This window comes from Brassica rapa, chromosome A03 (assembly GCF_000309985.2).
Source record: "Brassica rapa cultivar Chiifu-401-42 chromosome A03, CAAS_Brap_v3.01, whole genome shotgun sequence".
Classification (NCBI taxonomy): Eukaryota; Viridiplantae; Streptophyta; class Magnoliopsida; order Brassicales; family Brassicaceae; genus Brassica; species Brassica rapa.
The window spans coordinates 30,371,730-30,391,328 of record NC_024797.2 but is presented as its reverse complement, the minus strand read 5'-3'; the positions used below and the strand labels follow the sequence as shown (position 1 = coordinate 30,391,328).

At 33.7% G+C, this 19,599-nt stretch overlaps 2 protein-coding genes and 2 long non-coding RNA genes across 9 annotated transcripts; 1 reads left to right on the top strand and 3 right to left on the bottom strand.

Moving 5' to 3' along the window:
• Positions 1-267: 267 nt before the first annotated feature.
• Positions 268-2,676, bottom strand: LOC103862223 (2-hydroxymuconate semialdehyde hydrolase). The gene is made up of 5 exons (XM_009139920.3): positions 2,205-2,676; positions 1,142-1,459; positions 929-1,024; positions 720-787; positions 268-594 (listed from the first exon to the last, which is right to left on the bottom strand). The coding sequence occupies exons 1-5, from the start codon at positions 2,526-2,528 to the stop codon at positions 477-479; spliced, it is 924 nt and encodes a 307-aa protein (XP_009138168.1). The 5' UTR covers positions 2,529-2,676; the 3' UTR covers positions 268-476.
• A 2,141-nt stretch (positions 2,677-4,817) lies between these two features.
• Positions 4,818-6,962, top strand: LOC103862221. Of its 5 annotated transcripts, none has more exons than XR_631696.3 (4): positions 4,818-5,464; positions 5,573-5,722; positions 5,826-6,761; positions 6,875-6,958. It is a non-coding gene; the product is annotated as an uncharacterized LOC103862221 (long non-coding RNA). The 5 variants fall into 5 exon arrangements; XR_631695.3 differs by having other exon boundaries at positions 6,868-6,956; XR_631697.2 differs by lacking the exon at positions 6,875-6,958 and adding an exon at positions 6,842-6,857.
• Positions 6,296-8,026, bottom strand: LOC117132761. Its single transcript, XR_004456295.1, has 2 exons — positions 6,995-8,026; positions 6,296-6,949 (listed from the first exon to the last, which is right to left on the bottom strand). It is a non-coding gene; the product is annotated as an uncharacterized LOC117132761 (long non-coding RNA).
• Positions 8,027-11,243: 3,217 nt separating this feature from the next.
• Positions 11,244-19,509, bottom strand: LOC103862286 (F-box only protein 13). 2 transcript variants are annotated; one of them, XM_018657132.2, is made up of 2 exons: positions 17,388-19,509; positions 11,244-12,823 (listed from the first exon to the last, which is right to left on the bottom strand). In XM_018657132.2, the coding sequence occupies exons 1-2, from the start codon at positions 17,977-17,979 to the stop codon at positions 12,231-12,233; spliced, it is 1,185 nt and encodes a 394-aa protein (XP_018512648.1). In that variant the 5' UTR covers positions 17,980-19,509; the 3' UTR covers positions 11,244-12,230. The 2 variants fall into 2 exon arrangements, with proteins under 2 accessions (XP_018512648.1, XP_018512647.1); XM_018657131.2 differs by having other exon boundaries at positions 11,244-12,827; positions 17,392-19,509.
• Between the last annotated feature and the right edge of the window lie 90 nt (positions 19,510-19,599).

Genomic DNA, 19,599 nt, shown 5'->3' with positions numbered 1-19,599 from the left:
AAACCACCAATTTTGACCGCTTAATGCTTTTATTGGTGACCAACTTACATTTTTGAACCAATTTGAATATCACGGCAATCTATTATTCTAAAACTGTAGGAATACTTCGTTTTAAATCATATTTAATGTGTTACAAAAAAAAAAATCATATTTAATGTTTTCAGAATATTTACCTAATATTATGGGTGTTTGAACCACCGAAATATTGGATCTACAAAGTAAACTTAATAAAAATTATATTGTTTACGAACATTCGATCTGGGGTACCTTAATGATTTTCAATTTCATCTTATCAATATTATAGGACAATATATAAAGTTACATGAAAATATGAGAGCATAGCAAGTAATGTGCGTAGCAATATATTTTTTTTAAAGAAATACGTAGCAATATTACGTAGACTACTAATAGTTCAACTGTTTACTAATAACCACGCTTCAAGAACAAGAATAATGTACCAAAATGTATAATTGCCGCTATTGAGATCCCTTCAGAAATTTCAAAACGACGTTGTTGAATTCTTGCGCACATTCGATCTGTGGAACATGTGAAGTGTTCTCTATGAGTTCCAGTTTTGTCTTATCTCCAAGAATCCTACATAAATATACCAACAACTGCAGCATTTAGACAATATGTTTAGGAATAGTAATGATACTAATTAGTAATTACAGTTAGTAATATACGATAAAACTTGAACAAGAAAATACTCTTGTACATACTCTTTTAGTTCGTAGGCCATCTTCACCGGAAATATTTGATCTTTGTCTCCCCAAATTATAAGGATTTCCTAAGAGAATATAAACAGTTTACCGTTAATCAGATGAGTTACAGTTAAATACACATATTAATGTTAGGAGTAATAACGTTTGAATTGGAAATCTCTGTGACATGTTTATAATTACATCTACAAATAAGTTCACGTACGTACCTGAGAAAGAGGATCAATGCTTAATTTCTCGTCCCTGCCAAGAGTTACCCCTTTCAATAATTCTACTTTCTCCTTTCTATTCTTCTGATATAAATTCTGCATATATTATACCAAAAGAAAATTCATAATTCTTTTTCATCTTTTTATTATTCTTATTTTCCACAAAGTCAAAAAAATACCCTTGTAGAAGAAGACAATACGTAGGTTACTTACACTAATAACGTCGTTCCAGAGAGCATCGGGAAACATACGAACTATCCTCGAAGAAGATGCCAAACCCATAAGTGTCCGAAGCTCTGTGGCAGTTGATGGTAACATAACTTTCTCAATACACTCACAGTTCGATCTCTGCAATAAACTTTCACTGTCACACTTTCTCATGTTGATGCCTGAGCTTGCAATCACTACTTTCTCCACCTTTTGCGGCCACATTTTGGCCATATGGTACGCCACAAATCCTCCGTAGCTTGTTCCAACCACATTAAACTTCTCTATTCCTATTTTCTCCATTAGCTTTTCCATGCACTCCGCCTTGTTATTTTTCATTATTGGAGTATTAAGATATGAATGTGTCCGTTTAGTCCACATAGTTCAAATCAATTACATATGAGAGCCAGGGGCAAATCCAATGGTTTTCAATGGGTGCACAAGTACTAAAACTTAGGTGTATAAACGAAATTTACTCAGTTTATTAAGAAATATATTAAAATTTGAAAATATTATGGGTGCATGGGCACCCACTCTACTCTACCTAGCTTCACCACTGATAAGAGCTAACATATCAATGTAAAGTAACCCACCCAATCCCAACACATAACCAAAATTTACTGATTCCTTATGGGTATCTAGTTTGTGACTCAAACCAACCAAGACCCATTTAGAACCGATCTGAAATCGAATAAAAAATTACATGTATTTATATAGATCCGAAGATCTGAATGCCTATATCTAGTTCAACTTATATTTTACATTGAATTTATTGCTAAAATGTATATGTAGTCTGAATAGAATATAATTCATATTAATTTGGAATAAATTTAAAAAAAATATTTCCCTCTTAGCTGTTATTGAGAAAAAAAAATATATGTAAATTATATTTTTAGTATAACAATACTTTTTAGAAACACTAATCAAGTGACCAAAACAGTAATAGTGATCAATGACATAAGGTTCTACTAGGTCATATCCGATCTTCATCTTCGTAGAGATGATCTTGTTCATTTACAATCAAAATAGCTATGTACTATAGAGAGAGTAAGAACGTTTTTATATATATCTGGAAGACCTCGGAGCGATTGGTGGAGGAACTGGTAGAGTCTCCGAAGAAAACAAGATCGGGACAATATAGCCGAAAAGCGGACGGAGAGAAGGCTTGAATCTGTCGCCTCCACTGCCACATGGAGGATGGACCGAAGCCGTGGAGGAGAAGCATCACTGGTCTTTTGTCGGTGCGGTTGTCTAGAGGTGATGGGCCCCAGAAGTGGATGGTTGTTTCAGAATCAATGGAGAGAGTCTGCGACGTTAGTCCTGCCGCCGTGAGGCATCGACGGAGGTAGCCTTCTAGAAGGCGTGTTGGGCTGAGGTAAGACAACAGCGACATATCTCTACTCTACTCTACCCTTCTTGGCTTCTTGTAAGAAAAGAGAAGATGAGAAATGATAAAATGAGTTTGGAGTTATTTTTATTCAATGTATAGGAACATCTCTTAAAAGGAAACACATATATTTTAATAATTATTTGTTTCCATTCTTCAATATACGAGATTGAATTTAACATGATTACCAAAAATTATATACGATATTAATATATTACTAGGTGACCGGTCCGCACCCTGTGCGGACATAAGAACATGATCGGTCCGCATCCTGTGTTCTCTCTCGGCCCGTACCTCACAAGAGGGAACACAATAACGTCAGTATGAAGAGACAGATATTGTGTGTATGTATAATTGCAACGTCACAAAATATTTTGTGTGTTTACGAAGATACTTTCATTCAAAAAATAGAATAAATAGTGTATAGTTTTAGAAGTAACAGATTTTATATTATCATTAATTAGAATTGTATTGTATATGTTTCGTAATTCTTTATTTTAGGTGAATAATATTATTTTTCCATAAATAATAAACAAATATTTATGTAGACATATTAAAAGAAAATATAATAAAAATCAAAATATTATCCACAAATAATATAAATTATGAAGTACATTTCTCGATAAAGAAACCAAATTCAATTAGAAACTTGCAAGAAATTAAATAAATTTTGAAAGCAATTTGACTGGTTAACATTATTTGATAGATTTATAAATTTCTAAATTTTATTGAACAATAAATAATATTAAATTAACATACCGTCATCGGTCTCCTAACTCATCACAACCCATTTAGCAAATACGAAAAATAAATAATTGCAACAGTTTATTCATTTTCAAATTTGTATTTGAAAAAAAAAAAAGATTAAAATTACGTACCGTGACTACGAAATATTCTGAAAAACTTGTTTGTAGACAATATTCAATATTTTTGTCTGCGACTTCCCTTCTTTACCAGTTATTAGGATTTTTAATTCAGATCTCGACTTAACTCTTGAAAGTGACTTTGCCTTGCATTTTGTAAGCATTTTATAAATTATTTTAAAATTATGATAAATTTATTCTTTAAACAACGATAAATAATTTAAAAATAATATTAATAAACATTTTTGGATTTTGTAATATTTAAAATAGTTATTATATAATTATATTCGAACACAATTCATCAAGTAGAGTATAAAACTATTATAATTATCTTATATACAATTTCGTTCATTGTATTTTATAGTTTATAAATATTAAAAGTAATAAATAACACATTATTAATCTTTTTATAATACTTTCAAGGTAAAGTGGGTGGCAGAGTCGATGAAAGTGGGTGGCAGAGTCGATTCATCAAGTAGCATATAATACTGCCAAGGCAAAGTGGGTGGCAGAGTCGATGAAACATGAGGAGCCTTTGCGTCTAAACACATTTTTCTTAGCACACAAGCGGCATCGTCGTAATAGCTTAATAGTATGAGAGGAGATATTTGTGAATAATACTTTAAAGAATGAAAAGAGAATGTTTGTATTTTAAAACCTTGGGTGTCTCATATATATATATATATGCAGTCGATTTATTTCTCATATTAATGACGCACAATATTTTGCACAATAAATAATAAAATCGTTTAAAGAAAGATATTAAATGTGTATTGTCAAAAAATGATTTGCATATGATATGATTTTAACTTGTGCAAGTAATCCATATTAGAAAGGTAAATTATTAAAAACAAACAACCTAATTAGAAACATTAAAATATTTTGTAAGCAATGTAATAAATATGATATCAACATGCGCAAGTTTACTGTTTGAATAATATGGAAAGTTTTTAATATTTGTCTTAATTCTAAATCTTGCCCAAGGGTAAACTAAATCGATAATATTTAATGATTTCAACTTGCGCAAGTAATTCATATTGTGAATAAGTGATTTGCATATTTAATGATTTCAACTTGCGCAAGTAATCCATATTAGAAAGGTAAGTTATTAAAACAAATTTTGTCAATAAGTTATTTGCATATTTAATGATTTCAACTTGCGCAATTAATCAATATTAGAAAGGTAAGTTATTAAAAACAAACAACCTAATTAGTAGGGGTGGGCACTTTACCCGATATCCGAAGTGGCACCCTAACCTGATCCGAAAATGCATGTCAAGTTTTTTATTTAAAAAATTAACAAAAAATTACATCCAAATTTTTTTTAAATAACTAAATTAATGCCTTTTTAGTTTTAAATTTTTATGTCTAAATCTATTAACCATTCAATCTATTAAAAATAAAAAATTAGTTAAATGAAGTTATATCTTTATATATAAAAGAGAGTTCTTTCACTCCTAAAGCCCTCCACGTCTGATTCCAGGTCAGAAATTCGTTGATTCTGGTGCCGACACGTGTCCTTCATTTATTTCTGGTGTAAGTTGGTTTGGGCTTCGTCTGCATTCATAGTCCTTATTTTACAAGCCCATCTATAGAGAGTGAGTCAATATATTTGAAACGCGTCGTTTTTTTAATTCTATGGGTTAAACCCGTTTTTTCATCTCCTTCTGAAATTGCCGTCTTCTCCAATCCCTAATTTTGCAGCCGTCTATGTGAGAATGTATCTGTAACGTTAATCGTCATTCAAACATGTCATAAAGAATCTCCTTTTAACTCTCTGCTACCGTCTCTCCCACTAAGTTGATTTTAATTACTCTTTCCCACCACTACTTTGCAAATACCTTAATTCTCACATCTATAAATAAGGGATGAAGAACTCTCCCAATCTCATACTTTCACCGTATTATTTATACTACCCCCTTCCCAAAAGAGCTTCCAAAGATGGTAACCGCTCCAATCCTGCTTTCCATCTGAAGAGTGGCCGTGCTTCTAAGACGGGTTTGACGCGGCTTTAGGAGGCAGAACGTCAAGAAATCTGGAGAACTCATGGGGTTTGACCTGTTCTTGATTAACGAAAAAGTACGCATATATCTACTTTTTCTTTATGCTCATAGAGATTTTTTTTTTTTTTTTTTGTAAAAACACTGAGATAATCTTGACCAACTTCTTCAAGCTTCTTACTGACAGTCGACACTGCTACAAGGTTCAGTTCCATCTCTGTCGACTGTAATAATATGTTTGTGAGGATGCTTCCACCCGTGATGAGGAAGAAATAAAGAGAGAGAGCCTCTGTGGTGCCTCTATTCTTTAGCAGATCATGACGTCGTTCCCTGTTTCGTAAGGAGTTTCATGAATTAGTTCTGAATTGTACATATATGACTTGATTTCAGTCGGTACCCCCACTCAGACTGATCCTAAAGTGTTTTTTTTTTTAAATCAGGATCTTGGTTCTACTAGCTTATGAAAAAGAAAAATCGGGAACCGGGATTCTTAGATATGAGTTGAGTCTATGTTTAAGAAGATAATCGATCTGGGGAAGCTCCGGTTAGTTTCAATCCTTACGGCGGGAATATGGAGAGATTATAAAGTCGCAACACTGTTCCCGTACCGAGATAAGCTTTTCAAGATTTAATACACTATAATATTAGAAATAATTGTCAGCTGCAAAGATAGAGAAGTGTTTTTAGAAATAGATTAAAGTGCTTCACAGTTTCATGACCTGGTTTTGTAAGTAAGAAGCCTTTAAATATGTATTTGATCACGAGCGAGTAATAACAAAGAAGAAAAAGTGTATTGGAGAAAGTATTTTAGAAAGAGCTTCAATCGATTAGTAAATCAAAACTTTCGTTGATCTTAGGAACTTATTCACAAATGAACAGAGTATCCTACCTGCCAAGTACGACATATGAGATATTGTTTTATCATTTGATATAAAGATTGGTGTTAGTTAAATATTTTATTGCTTTGGTGAAGCAATATAGAATGTATTAGTTATGGATATCATATATTGTATGTTTTCTCTGTTTTACATCACAATACTCTACAATTTTAAATTGTTTCGAAAAGTATTTATAAAGAGGTTGATTAAGATTATAGTGGGATTCTGGAAAATGCAAACGTTAAAACACCACTAGCTATGTTTCTAATATATTAATCCAATCAACATTAATCATTATCATATTCCGTCAGGGTATAATATCGAGAAAATTTTGACTTTTATAAATGCATTCATTATTTGTTTCTAATATGTTTTGTTTCACCACTATTACGTTACTCAAAACAATGAATTCAACATCAACAAAACTGTCACAGCATGGGAAGAAATGTTTAAATGGAAGAATGAATTTAGAACAGATCGCATTATAAAGGTATGTAGGTAAGGTAAGTAACTGATATTATATTTGGTCTTAGATGTTACAGAAAGGAGTATATAGTAGCATGCCCAATTTAATAAAGTTTTTGGCTTTATTGCTCGAAACAAGATTTCAGGTTCAAAGAGTTGGTCAACATCAAAATGCACTACCATCAAGGGAATCATGGAATTTATGAAGATGGAAGGCCTAACTATATCGAGTGTTTTAGCAAAAAAAAAAAAAAAAAAAAAAAAACTATATCGAGTGCCTAGGACAAGTCATCCCAGTAAGTTATGGATATTACAACGAGGGGTACTTGAAGTATCATGTACATGAATTCGAAAAGCCTCTGCAACAGAAGCTTAACCAACGTTTATATGCTTCATAAAGTTCTTTAAGAACTTAACCAAAAAAATATATTGGTTTAAATTCTATTAACGTAAAGATACATTATCTTTTGTAACATCAAAATTTACATATTATGATTTTAAAGTAACTATTGATTTGAATCTACTTTTATAACTTTATATTATAGTAAGACTATAAGGGATTATTAATTTCACAGTAATATAATTTTAAAAAATCCTGCTTAAATGAATGAGTGTTACTTAATCTGAAAGTGTAGTACGACCTTAGCTTCTGCATATGGTTTATTTGATAAAAGTTTGGATGATATGGTTTATTTGATAAATGTTTTAATAAAATGTGTGTATACTTAAATAATCAATTTTAGATTGTTATGTTATTTAACGAACTTTAGAAAACAAATTGTAAATTGATTCATTTTTCACATTATCTAACTCAATAAGTTTAAAAATGTATAAAAAGTACCAACACACTCAAAAAAATATATAAGAATGAAAAATGATTCATAATTTATTAATTGAGTTTCAACTGTAGTGACAAGTATTTTTATTTCACTTGCTTTTATAGTAAAAATATAGCAAACACTAAAAATGTAAAATAATTACATTAATGAAAAAAATATTTTTTTAATTAATTTATCAAACTTTTGATTTCTAATAAGACCAACAGAACAATAGTAAAATACAATATATCTTTTAATTGATTTTCATGTGCTTAACAAAGATTAATATATCATTTGTTTTTTCTGATAATATTTATGTGATAAAATATTTTTTTTTTGTAGTGTATCATACATATCTCTTTGAAATACAAACCTAAAACACAAACTACAAAATTATACAAAAAAATAATAGTCTAAATCACAAGTAAAGTATATCCCGCCCGTAGGACGGGCCGACCCTAGTTTTTAAATATAAGAAACTTGAGAAATGAAAATTTTAATATTTTTTTTCAAAATCTAAATATCCGAACCCGATCTGAAATAACCGAATCCGAACTAAAAATACCCGAACCCGATCCGAAGTACAGAAATACCCGAACGGGTTCTACACCTCTATACCGAAATACTCGAAAATCCAAAATATCCTATCCGAACCCGAACGGGTACCCGAACGCCCACCCCTACTAATTAGAAACATTATAATATTTTCTAAGCAAATGTAATTAATATGATATCAACATGCGCAAGTTTACTGTTTGAATAATAAGGAAAGTTTTTAATATTTGTCTTAGTTCTAAATCTTTCCCAATGCTAAACTAAATCGATAATTATTATCTCCTAGCTATATATGGGCTTAACGAAATCGACAATAGTTTTGGGCTTGTCTACATAAGCGATTGATTAAAATAAATGAAAAATAAAATTCAAAAAAATCGACCAATAGAATTATAACAATTTTTCTGAGAAGCTCTATATTAATGTCATGTCAGCAGAAGTAATCACTAAAGTGACTTCTCTTTTAATGTATTGGAGGATTGTATATTTGTCGTAATTCTTTATTTAGGTGAATAATATTATTTTTCCATAAATAATAAACAAACATTTATGTAGACATATTAAAAGAAAATATAAAAAAAATCAAAATATTATCCATAAATAATATAAATTATGAAGTACATTTCTCGATAAAGAAAGCAAATTCAATTAGAAACGTGCAAAAAATTAAATAAATTTTGTAAGCAATTTGACGGGTTAACATTATTTGATAGATTTATAAATTTCTAAATTTTATTGAACATGAAATAATATTAAATTGACATACCGTCATCGGTCTCCTAACTCATCACAACCCATCTGGCAAATACAAAAAATAAATAATTGTAACAGTTTATATATTTTAAATTTTGTATTTGTAAAAAGTAGATTAAAATTACGTACCGTGACTAGAGAATATTCTGAAAAATTTGTTTGTAGACAACATTCAATGTTTTTGTCTTCGGCTTCCCTTCTTTACCAGTTATTAGGATTTTTAATCCAGATCTCGACTTAACTCTTGAAAGTGCAACTTTGCCTTGCATTTTGTAAGCATTTTATAAATTATTTTAAAATTATGATAAATTTATTCTTTAAACAATGATAAATAATTTAAAAATAATATTAATAAACATTTTTAGATTTTGTAATATTTAAAATAGTTATTATATAATTATATTCGAACACAGTTCATCAAGTAGAGGATAAACCTATTATAATTATCTTATATAAAATTTCGTTCATTTTATTTTATAGGTTATAAATATTAAAAGTAATAAATAGAACATTATTAGTCTTTCAATAATTTCGAAAATAGTTTCCATAAATTGTTATTTGTAATATTCGTTAGATTATATGGTAAGTGATGTTAAACGTCAATAAGTTAGACAATTCTTCCATATTTGGAAAACATATATATATATATATATTAAATGGTAGAATATATATATATATATAACAATGACAAATTAAATGGTAGAGTATGTAAACACCTGTTTTCTACCAGCGTGAGTTAGAACACCGCCGTATTTAAGAATCATAAGGGCCTCTACAGGTCTTTATTCTTCGCCTTCACCATTCCACTTCAGCGGCTTCAGTTGAACCTTCCTGTATATCCCTGAGAAATTTCCTCCCTGCGCCATTCCAAAAGGTTCTCTGCTGTGAGAAAATGACGTCATGAATTAAATAAAAAATGCATAATGCTAGCTTACTTATAAGATAGTATATTCAACAAAAAAAAATGATAGAAGAAAGTATTACTAAATGATACTATGTAATACTTTCCCGGATAATATTCAGCATGTTCAATCAAGGTTTTCTGGATCACTATCACTCTCACGACCTGGTCTACATGTATAAAAAAGAAGACCATATCGTCGTTACCAGTATTCAACACATGGAAAAGATAGACCAGACATGTTTTTTGGAAACAAGACACAAAGAGTTGAGTTCAGGGTTCTAAAGATGAGGAACCTTTGCGTCTAAACACATTTTTCTTAGCACACAAGCAGCATTGTCGTAATACCTTAATAGTATGAGAGGAGAGATTTTTGAATAATACTTTAAAGAATGAAAAGAGAATGTTTGTATTTTAAGACCTTGGGTGTCTCCTATATATATACAGTCGATTTATTCTCATATTAATGATTTTAATATTTTGCACAATAAATAATAAAATCGTTTAAAGAAAGATATGAAATGTGTATTGTCAAAAAATGATTTGCATATGATATGATTTTAACTTGCGCAAGTAATCCATATTAGAAAGGTAAGTTATTAAAAACAAAAAACCTAATTAGAAACATTAAAATATTTTGTAAGCAATATAATAAATATGATATCAACTTGCGCAAGTTTACCGTTTGAATAATAAGAAAAGTTTTTAATATTTGTCTTAATTCTAAATCTTTCCCAAGGGTAAACTAAATCGATAAAATTTAATGATTTCAACTTGCGCAAGTAATCCATATTGTGAATAAGTGATTTGCAAATTTAATGATTTTAACTTGCGCAAGTAATCTATATTAGAAAGGTAAGTTATTAAAAACAAATTTTGTCAATAAGTTATTTGCATATTTAATGATTTCAACTTGCGCAAGTAATCCATATTAGAAAGGTAAGTTATTAAAAACAAACAACCTAATAAGTAGGGGTGGGCACTTAACCCGATATCCGAAGTGGCACCCGAACCCGATCCGAAAAACCCGAACTGAAATCCGAACCGAAGTAGCAAAATACCCGAACGGGTATTGAACAAGGAGAGATTGGATACCCGAAGCCGAACGGATAATACCCAAACCCAAATGGATATCCGAAGATAACCGAACGTATGTATAATTAACCTTATATTTTTAGTTTACATCTCTCATTTTATATAAAATATTTATATTGATACTACACATACTTTAAGTTCATATGATATACATACAATTACGAAAAAAATGATTTGCTACTCACTTAAAATGCATGTCAAGTTTTTTATTTAAAAAATTAACAAAAAGTTACATCTGAAATTAAAAAAAAAAAACTAAATTAATGTCTTTTTAGTTTTAAAATGTTATGTCCAAATCTATTAACTATTCAATCTATTAAAAATAAAAAATTAGTTAACTGAAAGTTATATTTTTAAATATAAGAAACTTGAGAAATGAAAATTTTAAATTTTTTTTTTCAAAATCTAAATATCCGAACCAGATCCGAAATAACCGAATCCGAACTAAAAATACCCGAACCCGACCCGAAGTACAGAAATACCCGAACGGGTTCTGAAATACCTGAAAATCTGAAATACCCGACCCGAACACGAACGTGTATCCAAGGCTAAATTAAATCGATAATTATTATCCCCTATCTATATATGGGCTTAACGAAATCGACAATAGTTTTGGGCTTGTCTACGTAAGTGATTGATTAAAATAAATGAAAAAGAAAAATTCAAAAAATCCAGCCAATAGAATTATAACGTTTTTCCTGAGAAGCTTTATATGAGTGCCACCTCAGCAGAAATCACTAAAGTGACTTCTCTTTTAATGTATAGGGGGATTTTTTTCTTAAATGTACTTCTAATTCCATGAAAAAACTAAAACTATCTCAAAATAGTAAAATACATATAATGTCAAAACTAAAAAAAAAATTTGTGTTTTATTTTTAAAAACAGTTAGATAATAATGTAAGAAAATATCTGGATGCTTCTTAACTTCTTCACCTACTTGATTGATATAGTTCTTTAGTCATTGTAGGGTTATCTGCTGAATTATTGGTGCTATTGATATTCAAATCATTTCTTTCTACTCTCCTTTTTTTTTGCCAACAATTCATCAGTAATTTGGTTAACAGTACTAAACCGAAAAACACACATCATTATGCAATAACCGGTTGCTAAACGTCAAGAACCAGATAATATAAACACACATCATTCTAGTTTCCCCCTATGAGTTTCTTGACTTGCAAGTTTGCATCCTTCAGCTTTAAATGCCAACAACCATGCAAGTAAAAGATGTGATTAGAGACATCAGAAGACTGGGTATATTCAAACTCAATGATTGTCAACAGATAATATAAATCAAGTTACACTGCATTATACTCAAAAGAATACACAAACAAAACAATCACTGAAACCTAATCCATAAAGAAAAAAAAAAAAAGCAAAACATCAAACTGTTGCTTCAATCCTAGGCTGGAAAGAAAGTGCAGAAACAAACTCCACCGCTTCTCCATCCTTAAAGCATCTTGGCAACTCACTCCACTCTTCTCCAACTAAATCATACACAAAGTATCTACAACACACCTCAGGAAGATCCGCATTAAAGCACACAAGTATCTTGTTCCCACCAGCTCCTCCAACGCAGTTTATGTCCCCCTTTCTGCCGTACAACTCATGAGACATAGCAGGAGGCAACATCCCGACATGAACCCAGTTCATGTCCTCCAGCTTCCAGATCCTCAAGCTGGCGCTTTCGTAAAACTCAGAGAGAAGGACCACAAACATGGTTCCGTTACATTCCACCAAGTCGATTGAATACTCAAGAAACGGAGGAAGAAGCTTTGGGAGGTGTGTGAAGCTTCTTTTGGCGAGGTCACACGCTATGATGGTTCCGTGAGAGGTGAGAAAGTAGACGGTTTCTACATTGTCTTTAACGGTTATAACGGAAGAGTACTGCTTCGAAGGGGTTCTAAGGAGAGTGTTACTCGCTACGACGACGTTTCCTGACTTGCTAAGAAAGTAAACTGTTTCTGTATCATCACCGTCACTACAAGAAAACAGCGGTATTCTGACGGACGATCCGACGGAAAATGAATTCCTCGGAATATACCGAGGCATTTCCGAGGCAATTCCGAGGAAATACAAAATTTTGCTTCCTCGGAATTCCGTCGGAATATTCCGACGGAATTCCGAGGAAAACACATTTCGTCGGAATATTCCGACGGAATACCGAGGAAACTAGTATTCCTCGGAAAAAACCGATGAATTCCGAGGAAATATTATAGACGTTAGAGAGCCGTTGGAGAGCCGTTGGGGGATTTTAAAAATTCCGAGGAAATTCCGACGAACTAGCCGTTTGCATCGGAATTCCGTCGGAATTTCCTCGGACCGTCGGCAGGATTTCACCTATAAATACAAGCACCCCTCTTCCTCTTCATTCACACCATATCTTCATCCTCCCTCTCACTTTCTTTACACACGAATTTGATTCATAAAAAACATGTCTTCTTCCAATTATTTTCGTTCTTGGATCGATCGACCTCATTTGGATCCGAACACGAGATTGCTTACGGAAGAATACCAACAAGGTATAACCGAATTCATGGGGTTAGTTCACCGACAACCGGAAGCAAAAACAGGTATGTTAAGATGTCCTTGCTCTAATTGTAAAAATAAAAAAGTTATTAAAGAATGGGATGTTTGGACTCATTTATATTTGAGTGGGTTTACACGAAGTTACAAAATTTGGTATCATCATGGAGAAACTGATTATGAACTTGGTAGTACTAGCGAACCTCAGCCACCGGTTAGATTAGAAGATCCAATTAGAACGGATGTAGATTACGGTGTAGGTACTGAGCAGATGGTAAATGATCATTTTAGAGGGGAAGATTTACCCAATGCCGAAGCTAGGAGATTTTATGATATGTTGGATGCTGGAAAGCAACCATTGTACGAAGGTTGCAGAGATGGTCATTCAGCTTTATCATCTGCTACAAGATTGATGGGCATTAAGACGGATTATAATTTGGCTGAAGACTGTGTGGATGCGATTGCTGATTATGTAAAAGGTATTCTACCTGAAGATAATGTAGCTCCTGGCTCATACTACGAGGTTCAGAAACTCGTAGCTGGTCTTGGTTTATCGTATCAGGTAATAGATGTATGCAGAGACAACTGCATGATTTATTGGAGGGCGGATGAACAGCGGGTTTCATGCAAATTTTGTGGGAAGCCTCGTTATAAAGATACGAGTGGAAGAATTCCAGTACCATATAAAAGGATGTGGTATTTGCCTTTGACGGAAAGGTTGCAGAGGCTGTATCTGTCTGAACGCACAGCGCAACCAATGAGATGGCATGCGGAGCACTCAACAGATGGTGAGATCAGACATCCTTCAGATGCAAAAGCGTGGAAGCATTTCCAATCAAAGTATCCCGACTTTGCGTATGAGAGAAGAAATGTCTACCTTGGATTATGTACTGATGGTTTCAGCCCGTTTGGCAAGAGTGGAAGACAGTATTCTCTATGGCCAGTCATTCTTACACCATACAACCTACCCCCAAACTTGTGCTTGCGACGAGAGTTTTTGTTCCTCTCGATTCTCGTTCCCGGACCAGAGCATCCTAAGAGATCACTTGATGTGTTTCTTCAGCCACTAATATATGAGTTGCAACAACTATGGACTCAAGGTGCTGAAACATACGATGTTTCGTATAAAGAAAACTTTCAAATGCGGGCAGTACTAATGTGGACAATAAGTGATTTTCCAGCATATGGTATGTTATCTGGATGGACAACGCATGGAAGGCTATCATGTCCATATTGTCAAGATAACACTGATGCTTTCCAACTAAAACACGGAAGGAAAACGTGTTGGTTTGACTGTCACAGGAGATTTCTACCACCAGATCATCCATATCGTAGAAGTAGGAATTTGTTTACGAAGAACAAGAGGGTGTTTGACAGTCCACCTCCGGAAATTCGTGGGAAAGATTTGAAGACACAACTTAGAGATTTTGGTGCAGAAAGAACGCCAGACGTCGGTGGACATGAGCATTTTCCGGTAGATGGTGTTGGAAACCTACATAACTGGCACAAAAAAAGTATTTTTTGGGATCTGCCATACTGGGAGGATCATCTACTAAGGCATAATTTAGATGTCATGCATATCGAGAAGAACTTTTTTGACAACCTGATGAACACGATCCTTAATGTTCAAGGTAAAACAAAGGATAATTTGAAGTCAAGACTGGATTTAGTCGATATATGTGCTCGTTCAGAACTTCATGTTGATGAGAGTGGTAGGGCTCCTTTTCCCATATACCGACTTGATGCAGCGGGAAAGGATGCGTTCTTTGATTGGATTTCAAACGATGTGGAATTTCCAGACGGTTACGCATCTAATTTGCGTAACTGGGATCAGCGCATGGATCAACCGTATGATGTACTCGGCCCTCGACAGCGGACATCCGACTTTCACTCACTTCCCTGTCGAGAAGCAGCATCTGTGGTTTCAGCAGTTTGCGGTAAGTATTCTAATTTTTAAATTATATTTTTTATATTATTAAAACTATTTTTTGTAATTATTAAACTATTTTCTATATTTATTAGACATTTTAAATATTATTAAAACTTATTTTTGTAATTATTAAACTAATTTATATATTTATTAGACATTTTAAATATTATTAAAACTTATTTTTGTAATTATTAAATTATTTTTTTAATTATTAAACTATTTTTTATTTATTAAAACGACGATTTTTGTAATTTTTAAACTATTATATTTTTGTGCTTAAAAACTATTTTTAAACTATTTCAGCAAGAATTCAACTGGAATGCCGATGATACGCTCTCTATCTATCACCATTTTGTCCATAAAGTTATGGACAACTATGGGAAGCAGATGTACGAGTGGAAGAAGAAGTGGGAAGTAAACAAGGTAGTTTTTAATTTATTAACAATTTTTAATTTATTAAACTATTTTTAAAATTATTAAACTTTTTTTTTTTAAATTAAAAGGTCCCAAAGTCGATGAACGGCACGGTCTGGAAGGAGTTGTGTGCGCATTGGGATAAAGAAGAGACGAAAGAAACTTCTTCCACCAACTCCAACAACCGCAGGAGCGACCGTAAAGGAAAGGGCATCTACAAGCATAACTTGGGTGCTCAATCTATTGCCACTCTGGCGGATCGCATGGTAAGCTCAACCGCTTTTTCTTCAATTATTTAAGTTTCAGAATTTTATTTTTTTTGCATTTTCAAATCTCTAATGTTTGTCTAATTTATTTTTTTTCAAGGCGGAAGAAAATGAAGGCCACCCAGTTGATGATCTCGCCCTTATGAAAAGGGCGTATACCAACAAGAAGACCGGCCAGATTGATGATGGTCTTGTGAGGGACGTGGTCGACCTGGTCCAGACTCAGGTGTATGACGAAGTGTCTCAGCTTCAAACCGATGATGACGATTCGACGGCCTCGACCAACTTGTCTCGGGTTCGAATCAACGAAATCGTTGAATCGGTAAGTTTTTTTTTTTAAAAGTTCAATTTAATTATTTCTTGATTTTTATTTTATCATCAATTTAAATTATCTTAACTTCGTTTTATTTATATTTCAGTCGGTTCCAAAGAAAAAGGGACGTTTGGTCGGTTTGGGTCGTCGCTCCCGGTCGGCTGCTCCTTCTTCTGCACCACATGCGTATGTTGATCCAGAAGTTCTTACGGCTCAGCTGAAGGACAAGGATGATCGGATATCTGCGTTGGAGGCTCAGATGGCAGCTCAACAGGCGGGCTATGAGACCCAGAAGAGGCTGAACGAGCAGATGATGGACATGATGAAGAGGATGTACCCGAACGAGACGTTCCCGAACATTCAAGACCCGTAGTTTTTTTTTTTCCAAAAACTCTGAATGTTTTATTTAAATTTGAATATTATCTACTATGTTTTATTTTATGTTTTATTCAATTTTAATTTTAAATTTTAAAAATTTTAATTTTTTTCCAAAAAAAAATAATTTTTAAAAAAAATAAATTTTTTAAAAAAATAATTTTTTTCAAAATTCCGAGGGAATGGAGGTCCTCGGATAATTCCGAGGAACTTTTATCCCTCGGTAAATTCCGACGAACATTAAGTTCCTCGGAATTGTCTGAGGGAAAGGATTCCTCGGAATTTTCCGAGAAACTCAATTCCCTCGGAAAATTCCGAGGGAAGAAAGTTCCTCGGAAATGTCTGAGGAACAAATGTTCCTCGGAATTTTCCGAGGAACAAATGTTCCTCGGAATTTTCCGAGGAACTTTCTTCCCTCGGAATTTTCCGATAAATATTCCGAGAAATATTTCGTCGAAACTTCCGAGGATTGGACCATCGGAATTCCTTCGGTATTTTCCGAGGAACCTTCCGACGAACATTGTGTCCTCGGAGTTTCCTCGGAATTTTGTTTCCTCGGAATTCCGTCGGAAAATTCCGACGGAATTCCGAGGAATTATGAATTTCCGAGGAGTTATTTCCGAGGACTTTTTTCGTCGGTATGTCCTCGGAATAACGTTATTCCGACGACATACCGACGATTTTTTCCCTCAGTATCCCGATGTTTTCTTGTAGTGCGTCCTTTGTATTGTTCTTTATAACTAACTCAAACTCTTTGCTCCATGAACAAGAACTTGACTCGTAGAAACGGAAACAGAGGTTTGGGACTTCGCCGGAGATTGTAACAAGCTTGTAGCTGGTGGTCATGGCTACAGCTTGGAGAGGTTTGTTATCATCTTGCCAAGGAAGGTCAATGGAGGAACCAGTGAGGGGGTTACGGAGGAGGAAGTCACCGGAGACAGAGGAGCGGAAGCAGAGCAAGCCGCCGGAGGAAGCTACGGGGGTGAAGTCACGGCGGTGGCGGAGGAGGAGCGAGCGGTTGAGGTTTTTCCAGCTGTTTTCTGTGGAGTCGTAAACGAAAGAAGAAGAGGAAGAGGTGGAGTCTTTAGCGATCATGAAGAACCAAGGGTCTCGAGAAGGGACTCGAGAGCAAGCGAGCTTGAAGGTTGTTGAGGTTTGGGTGGACTTCCATCTCTTGCAGACGGAGGTCATGCGGAAGTAAGAGGAGGTTGGTAGGTGTGAGAGGACTCTCTCCAAAACGTCGTCGTTGAGGTCAGATAAGGTGACTGCTTCATCTCGTGATTTTCTTTTACCAGCTGAGAATCCCATGTTATCTTGGGGAGAGCAAGAAACAGAGTGTGAAGTAGAGAGAGACAATTCTTGAAGTGGAGGAGAGTGGTGAAGTGAAGCAGAGAGTAGAAAAGTGAGTATATAATGGTGAAAAATGTTTGTTTTTTAAAGATGGGAGAGAAAGAAGCTTCTTTGGCTCCTCTTTCAGAGAGCGTTGACAATCCACAAAAATACAACTGTATGGAGAGAGATATAGAAAAAGTGAAAGGTTGTGTTGTAGCTTCTTGTTGAAGTGTTCACTTCCCAAAACAAAGTTATAAAATAATAAATAAATAATTTCTCTCTTTTATGAGTTTTTCTTATTTATTTTGGCAGAATTTATTTTAAAGAATATTATTGTTTGAATGAAATTTAATGGATGTGTATGTATACACATTCAGAAAAAGTATTTTAATAAAAAGTAATGAAAATTAAGTAGCTCTATATCTTAAAGAAAACAATTTTAGTTAAAAAAATAAACTTATCATAATAGTCAATAGAAAAATTATAGTTATAAAAACCATATAATTTATAGACTAGCTTGTAAAGTTATTAATATGTACTAGGGGCATTGCCTCTGCGCAAGCGCAGAGTTGTGGACGGAATTCTTGTTTTATCTCAATATTTGTTAGAGTTATTGTAGTTGTGAATTTTGCGTTTTAAGTTGATCATTGTTTTTCAAGTTTTTTTATTGTTATAGGGTTAGAGTTGAGATAATGAACTGTGTATTCACTGTTCTCCACTCATGAAGGACTAAACTGTGTTAGTAATGTGATTGGTATAGTTGATATCTTGCATAATTCTATTGTTTTATCCATTCACCCATGTGCATTTTGATCATATAGATTAGGATTTAGCCATGTTTAGGTTGCATTTTGCATACATGAGTCTTTATCAGGTATTGGAGTACCACATGGAGTTCTTGGAGGCATTTGGGTGCATTTGGAGCTCAAAAGAAGTGTTTAAAGTGGTCATTGGGCGAGCAAGGCATGGGAGCGACCAGTCCGGAGCGACACCACCAAGTCGCTCTGATCTCCCTATCAGAGCGACCTTACCAGAGCGACAGGGAGAAGTCGCTCGCGTTTTCATCACTCGGAGATGCGAGAACGAGCCCGGAGCGACCTCTCGCAGCGACACAGCGAGGTCGCTCCCGAAGCCTGGAGCGACTTATCGGAGCGACGGGCTGAGGTCGCTGCGCGTTTTATTTTTGCTCGAACTTGTGATTCCTCAAGGGCCTTTTGGTCATTTCATTATGCACATTTTTATTTTCTAAACCTATGTTTTAATACTCTAAGAGCCACCAAGAGGAGGATCATCTTTGTTCTTAGAAAAAACCACCAAAAACCTTTGGAAAGTCATCTCTTTGAATCAATTGATCAGTTTACTATTGAAATTCTGTGTTCTTATCTATTTTCTGTGTTTCTCTACATGATTAATCTAAAATCCAACATGGGTTTAAGAGGAATCATGGAGATTAGTGAGTAATCACCTTTTGAATTCATGGGTTAGGGAGATTAAGGGTGATTAGGTTAGAACTAGGATGCTTTAGTGTAGATCATTCATATTTCCTTGCTAGTAGAGTGAACATAATGCATCTTCTGAGTTGGCCACTCAGTAGTT

Bases quoted from the DNA above. Each gene is read 5' to 3' on its own strand.
- LOC103862223 (XM_009139920.3), bottom strand. From the start codon at position 2,528: ATGTCGCTGTTGTCTTACCTCAGCCCAACACGCCTTCTAGAAGGCTAC. The intron at 1,025-1,141 runs GTAAGTAACCTA...TAATATATGCAG, and splicing joins TCTGGAACGACGTTATTAGT to AATTTATATCAGAAGAATAG. The intron at 595-719 runs GTATGTACAAGA...ATATTTATGTAG, and splicing joins ATGGCCTACGAACTAAAAGA to GATTCTTGGAGATAAGACAA.
- LOC103862286 (XM_018657132.2), bottom strand. From the start codon at position 17,979: ATGGGATTCTCAGCTGGTAAAAGAAAATCACGAGATGAAGCAGTCACC. The intron at 12,824-17,387 runs CACTACAAGAAA...CTTGTAGTGACG, and splicing joins AAAGAACAATACAAAGGACG to GTGATGATACAGAAACAGTT.